General features: G+C 34.8%; 3 protein-coding genes across 3 annotated transcripts in view; 1 reads left to right on the top strand and 2 right to left on the bottom strand.

Moving 5' to 3' along the window:
• The window catches only part of LOC104732793 (glutaredoxin-C2), a 1,879-nt gene extending 1,653 nt beyond the window's left edge, over positions 1–226 (bottom strand). The window contains exon 1 of the mRNA XM_010452374.1: positions 56–226. Coding sequence (XP_010450676.1) covers positions 56–111 — 56 coding nt within the window. The 5' untranslated portion in view covers positions 112–226. The remainder of the gene's footprint in view (positions 1–55) is intronic.
• On the top strand, positions 2,088–4,846 carry LOC104732792 (cysteine-rich receptor-like protein kinase 42). Its single transcript, XM_010452373.1, has 6 exons — positions 2,088–2,974; positions 3,082–3,195; positions 3,366–3,716; positions 3,817–4,051; positions 4,146–4,290; positions 4,379–4,846. The coding sequence occupies exons 1-6, from the start codon at positions 2,236–2,238 to the stop codon at positions 4,748–4,750; spliced, it is 1,956 nt and encodes a 651-aa protein (XP_010450675.1). The 5' UTR covers positions 2,088–2,235; the 3' UTR covers positions 4,751–4,846.
• On the bottom strand, positions 5,340–6,502 carry LOC104732791 (putative cytochrome c oxidase subunit 5C-4). Its single transcript, XM_010452372.2, has 3 exons — positions 6,367–6,502; positions 5,661–5,874; positions 5,340–5,534 (listed from the first exon to the last, which is right to left on the bottom strand). Exon 2 carries the CDS (start codon positions 5,863–5,865, stop codon positions 5,668–5,670), a length of 198 nt encoding a protein of 65 aa, XP_010450674.1. The 5' UTR covers positions 5,866–5,874; positions 6,367–6,502; the 3' UTR covers positions 5,340–5,534; positions 5,661–5,667.

Raw genomic sequence — 7,195 nt, 5'->3', positions numbered from 1 at the left:
AAAAAAAAAAACAGAGAGAATCGCGCAAATTGAGAAAAGAAAAGAGAAGCGGGACCTGAAAACAACGACTGAGTCGCTGTTAACGATGTCCTTAGCCTTCTGCGTCGCCATCTTCGTCGAGATTAAGAAACCTTTAAGTTTTGATCTGATCTTTTGAGGAGAAGAAGGAAATGAAAATATCAGAGAAGAGAAGAAGAAGAAGCGGATCAGTTTAGGCTTTATAAAAACGCAATATGGATGATAAAAAAGATATTTTTGTTTGTAGAATCAGTCAAACGGGGATTTTTATTTAATGCAATATCAGCCGTCGATTTTGAAACGGTGATTTAATTATTTTCCGATACGGGAAGGGAAACTGTTTTGTGTTCACCAACTTAACGATGTTTTCATTTACATTTTATGTTATTGGGCTTATTAGTGGGCCTTCGTTTTCTTTTTTTCTTCATCGCTACGTTAATAATTAATCAAGAAACAATTGGATTTTTCATTTTTGTAATGATCCTTTAATACCTTTTATAATAAAAGAGAAAATAGTACAAAAAGACTAATTACAAAGAGTTTTAACTTTTATCACATGATTTCGTTTTATTATATTTTAATTTCTTTAATATAATTGGTGAAAATAGCGTCTGTACTTCTTAAAGAATCATTTTTTTGAAATCTCAGCATTGCTTTCAATAAATTAATTACCTACATATAAAATAGAATAAAATTTAGTGTAATATAAATTTTAGGAAATCACTATTTTTTTTTAGGAAATCACTATTTTATTATATATTTTCTAATTTGATTTGTTAAGTTATGGAGAAATAATAATCAACATAAACTAATATTTAATCTGTTTTTTCCTTTTTTTTTTTTTCTTTTTTACATCAATCTGACAATCAGTGTTCCTTAATATGTAATCAGGCTCAAAATATTCTAGGGGCCTACGGCTTTAGGCCTCTTGGTGCAACAATAAATTCGATCACAACAATAATTTGTACAACAAATCAACGCACCCAACCACAAATAAATTTCAAGCAGATGTAGCTTAATGAACTCTACACAGTGCACACACATTATCTGTTGTTGGATCTATGATAAGAGAATGAGTCTTTATTTAGAGACATCTACTAAAGAACAAAGTTATCCATCATTACTAGAACTAATTAATCAAATTTGATTTTAAATGCTTCTGTCTAAACCTATAGAAATGATTCATGTGTGCAACAATTTCCAACGTTAATTAAGACAGGTTTGGAAAATGTGGCCGTCAACAAATAAATTTTATCATGTGGCTTAAGTTGCATACTTGCATTGCAAGTTTTAACCTTGTATTGCTAAACTTTACTACGGATTTGTAGATACGATATTTTTTTCATGAAACTTTGATAGATACACTCGTACACTGATACACATAACAAAAAGTTGATGTTATATAAAAAAATGAACTAAGATCTAACTTTTTAAAATATCAAACTAGCTAGAACAATTGTAAAGAATCAACTTAGGTTGATTAATAGTTTTATATTTGTTTTTCAATATTTGTGTCCCAAAACTCTAGACAATATTTATATATAACTGACTCCAATATTAATACGCAACGTTGTATTCCGATGAGTACGACTCGAGTCAGTATACTGAGGCGAAGATTATTGAATTTAGCTGCACCCAAACCTAACCCTACCCCACCCACTTGACGAGTTAGCCACCGACGCATAAATTAGGACGGCCCATTCTTTTAATTTCTGAAAACGATACTTCTCAATTTGAAATTATGCTTTGTGTAGTGTTCTCTTGGTTACATAGTACGTTCACACACAAATCGTAATAATATTTACAATCTTACTTACACCTTTAAGAAAAAATTGAAAAAAAAAAAAAAAAAAAATCTATTAATGGGTTTCTTTTTCCTGAAATTTTCGAGGATAAAACCAATAAAATTTTAAAAATTTGTACTCAATTATTAAAGCAGTATGAATGTCTGAAGTATCTATCACTACTTTTAATTTGGACCTAATCAGACTCTTACAACTGTACACGTTTTCCTATCGCTTTAAATCCAGGATCCTCTATTGTGATACATGATGTCTCTATATCGTTTATCTGTATACATTCGTTTATTACATCATAGATTAGTTAAAATTCATTCAAATAGATGTTTTTTTAGTCAGTTAAGTGATTAGTATAATGCATTCAAATGCAGTCCTATATCTAAACACCAACATCACAACATAAGAAAACATTAAAAAAATGTTTTGCCTCACAAAAACAATACCGTTTCATTACATCATCTTTTTATATTCCTTCTTCGTTTTACCGTTCTTGTCTTCCTCAACCGACGATCAAAGAACCACCGTATCCGGTCTTTTCTGCGGCGGACGTAGCAGATCCTCCGCAGATCCAAACTTCATCCCAACATTCGTCGAAGACATGCATTCACTCTCTCTAAAACTAACCACACGACGTTTCGCAACTCAATCTCTAAACACCACGCCGTCTGTCTTCGCACTGATCCAATGCCACAACGATCTCTCACCGTCTGATTGCCAGCTCTGTTACGCGATCGCACGCACGCGCCTCCCTCGTTGTCTCCCTTCCTCCTCCGCAAGAATCTTCCTCGACGGTTGTTTCCTCCGTTACGAAACTTACGAGTTCTACGGCGAATCAGTCTCCGCTACGTCGGATAGTTATTCATGCAGCAACAACACCGTTTTGGATCCTCAGTTCGGGTCTCGAGTTTCGGAGACGGCGGCTAGAGTCGCGGTTACACAGAGAGGGTTCGGAGTCGCCGAAGAGAGTGGTGTGCACGCGCTTGCTCAGTGTTGGGAGAGTTTGGGGAAGGAAGATTGTAGGGTTTGTTTGGAGAAAGCTGTTAAAGAAGTGAAACGGTGCGTTTCGAGGCGAGAAGGAAGAGCTATGAACACAGGGTGTTATCTCAGATACTCTGATCACAAGTTTTACAATGGTGATGGACATCATAAAATTCATGGTAAGATTTTACTAGTTATTATGTCATATTTTCAAATTTTTGATATATGGATTGAAAAATAACTACATTATGAACCAAACTAATGGTGTGTTTTGTTTTGCTTGTAGTGATTTTTAACAAAGGAGTCATTGTGGCTATTGTCTTGACAACGTCAGCGTTTGTCATGGTCATTCTCTTGGCAACGTATGCCATTATGATAAAAGTATCAAAGACCAAACAAGGTAAAACATTCAATTAAATGCATATGTGATATGTTGAATCCATATGTAGAAGCATTCGTTTTCTAGCTTAGAACATTATTTTGATTAGGCATGTCACCTGTCACATACCCGAAATGCATATGGCAGCCTAATTTTTGATTGATTTATCTTCCTCATCTCCTCGGGATCAGAACAAAAAAACCTGGGTTTAATTTCGAGAAAATTCAACAATTCAAAGACGAAGTTCAAGTATGAGACACTAGAGAAGGCAACAGATTACTTCAACTCCAAGAAAAAACTAGGAGAAGGAGGAAACGGCACCGTTTTCTTAGGAACTCTTGCAAATTGTAAGAACGTGGCCGTGAAGAGATTAGTGTTCAACACAAGAGAATGGGTAGAAGAATTCTTCAACGAAGTGAATCTCATTAGTGGAATCCAACATAAAAACCTCGTCAAGCTTCTTGGTTGTAGCATTGAAGGACCCGAGAGCCTCTTGGTCTACGAGTACGTGCCCAACAAAAGCCTCGACCACTTTCTCTTTGGTAATAAATTCTCCTTAAGTTGATCTCTAGAAGAAAATGAATATTAAAATGTTTTGAAAACAGAGTAGAGTCTAATAGGTGACTTCTTTGTGATTTTCAGATGAATGTAAAAGCAAGGTCTTAAACTGGAGCCAGAGGCTAAATATAATCTTGGGAACAGCAGAGGGACTGGCTTACCTACACGGTGGATCTCCAGTGAGGATTATTCATCGTGACATCAAAACTAGTAATGTTCTTCTAGACGAACAGCTCAATCCGAAGATCGCTGATTTCGGTTTGGCTCGATGTTTTGGTCCGGACAAAACTCATCTTAGTACCGGCATCGCAGGAACTCTGTAAGCGACTCAAAAACAGTAGAACCTATGATGGTCCGGATCACTACCATATTTTATGTGTTAAGCTCGAAGTTTAACTTGTCACTTTATACAGAGGTTACATGGCTCCAGAGTATGTTGTAAGAGGACAGTTAACGGAAAAAGCAGACGTTTATAGCTTTGGTGTTCTTGTTCTCGAGATTTCTTGTGGAAAAAGAAACAACGCTTTCGTACCAGTGACAGGTCATCTCCTACAAAGAGTAAGAATCCCCGAAAAAACATTTTCATCGTTATCAAAGTTTAAGGTTTCTTTGAATTTTCATATCCACCATTGTTTGTTGTATCTAGGTCTGGAACCTCTACACACTGAATAGATTGGTTGAAGCTCTTGACTCATGTCTAAAAGATGAGGTTCGTCAAGAACAAGGCCGCGAAGCAGAAGCTTGTAAAGTTCTTCGCGTGGGATTGTTATGCACGCAAGCTTCTCCATCACTAAGACCGTCGATGGAAGAAGTCATCCGCATGTTAACCGAGAGTGAATACCTGATTCCATCTCCAACCAATCCTCCATTCTTGAGGACTAGCCCTCTAACTACAGACCTAGACAACAGTAGTACTATATCTCATAGCACCAATAGTACTACGACGTTTAACACGATGGTCAAAACGGATCAAGCTTCATATACCTCTTCAGAATCTTCTACTACTCATAGAAGCTAATGATTTTTTTCCCTACAATATTAAACCAATTTCTTGAGGTAGGTACGTGTACACAAAATTCATTTGATTGCATACGAATGCATTATATCGAGCTTTCTTTTCGGTAGAACTGTCAAAATGGGCTGTCCACGTCCATTTTGACCCGTCCAACATTGTTCAGTTTGATTTTGGACAAATAGTTGTCCGTGTCCATTAACGTCCAGTCCATTAACGACCATGTCCACTTATGCCCATATTTTTATGGGCTGTCCATGAGTGTCCATTGGACAAAAATATAACATATTTTGTAAAATGAGAAATAATGGTGTAATTAACTTAGTTAGAAGAAAGTGAGAAATGTGCTTTACATTTTCCCCAAATCAATTTTAACCTAGAATTATCTGTCCAATGGACCGCCCAATGTCCAGGTTGTCCACGTCTGTTTTGTCCATGGGATTTATTGTCCACGTCCACTTAAGCCCGTTTCAATTATGGGCTTGACCGGTCCATAATGAATTAAACATAGTCCGTCCATGGACAGCCCGTCCATTTTGACAGCTCTACTTTTCGGGTAATCTGATTTTCTAGCACGAATATGGATTTCACAAACTGAATTAACAATATATCCTTTTATTAACAAAATACTAACTCTTTCAACATATATATCCGACATTTTATAACCTCCCATTGTTTCTTCTAATATTTATTGAAAAAACACAATCATTCCATGACACAACAACCTAAGACACATTCCTTAACGGGTCTTGATCTTGAATTCGTATTGGGTAACATAACAAATGCCATCCTACATCAAGAAAAAAATTACACAATCAAAATTCAGATCAGTTAAGCACACGACACACTTTCATTACATGTCGCCAAAAATGCTTATTATTTAAATATAGTGCAAGACGAAAACCGAGAAACGTACACGAGTACTACTCATCTTCCGCGACAACACTGATCTCTCCCTTCTCAAGCAAATCATAGAACTCCTTCGTTCGTCGTTGGTTGTTCCAATGATGCATTTTCCACAGCCCTCCAACCGCAATGCCTAGTGCTATTCCATATAATATCTCTTTGACTATGCTTGGTCCTTTATAGATAGCCTTCCCGATCTTCGGAACATTTGCCATTTAGGTCGCCTAATATAATATATAGTGTACTTATCAGAACATAATATTCATAAGTTCCTTCTCAATAACATAGTAAAAATTGAATTTTATCACACTAATATACAATATGGCATCAATTTAACTTTGTGTTTGTGTATACTAATACTATCACATCGTTCCAACTCCAATTTTGCATTTGTGAAAAGAAAAAGAATGATTGACATGTTGGTGTATAATAGTGTTCTGTTTTTGATTCTTCAAATACATTAGCAAATATCAGCAAACCGCAAAAGCAAACTGATATTTACTACTAGTTAAAAAAATGATAAAGATGTCAAAAATTGAAGCAAGTATAGGTTTTTGCACCGTATAAAATATGTTATGATATTCAATCAACAGAGAGGCAAAGCAAGAAATATGATAGTGTGATACAAATTACTAACAAGCGAGAGCGACAATGATGCGAGAAAATTTGTATAACTTTTGTAGGAAAATAGTAGGAAATTTTCTTAGAATCCATACCTGTAGATTAAATCAGTGATCGAAGTTACAGAGAAGCTTCAAGACTCTCATGAGACTAGAAAGATCTCACATGTAGTATAAAGGCCGAGGCATAATCCAGTGTTACGGACTTTGTAGTGATCACTTTTACAGGACGTGAACAACGGTTAAGATTAAAGATTTGAAGATCAACGGTTTGTTTGCGAGTTCATGTATGTTGTTTGACAAGTGTTACACACGTAAGCGCCTGTGAGAGCCACGTGTGTGGAAGTATGAGTTTGATTCAGCACTGGACCATGACGTATATATTTAGTTTCCTGGTTTTTCGTTTATTTTTCTTGTTTTACATATTGTTCGGAAGATTTTCGTTTATTTATCTCTTCTAAATAAACACGATAACAAAGATAAATTTTACATAATCGTATATAATACTAAAAAGATAAATTTTGCATCTGCTATATACAGTAAAACCTCTATAAATTAATAAGGTTAGGACCATAAAATTTTATTAATTTATAGAGGTTTTAATTTATCGATAAATTAATAATTATTAAATTATCGATAAATTAATATTTTATTAATTTATGAAGAAATTTTTAATTTTCATAATTTAAAAAATTTATATTATAAAATAATCTATTTTGTTATCATTCATAATATTAAAGAATTTTCTTAATTTATAATCTTGGCTATCGTAATTGTTAAGTTTAGAGTTTAGGTAAAAATTTATGATAAATGTCAGAGTCGAGGTTTGCTCTGTACTACATCTATGTGGCGTAAAGATAGATATAATGATTTCAAGGCAATAGTTTATAACCCTAGCACAGGACAAACCATAACATTACCCAAC

The sequence above is a fragment of the Camelina sativa genome, chromosome 12 (assembly GCF_000633955.1).
Source record: "Camelina sativa cultivar DH55 chromosome 12, Cs, whole genome shotgun sequence".
NCBI classification, from domain to species: domain Eukaryota; kingdom Viridiplantae; phylum Streptophyta; class Magnoliopsida; order Brassicales; family Brassicaceae; genus Camelina; species Camelina sativa.
The sequence above is the reverse complement of the archived record's forward strand: the minus strand, read 5'-3'. Positions and strand labels throughout refer to the sequence as shown.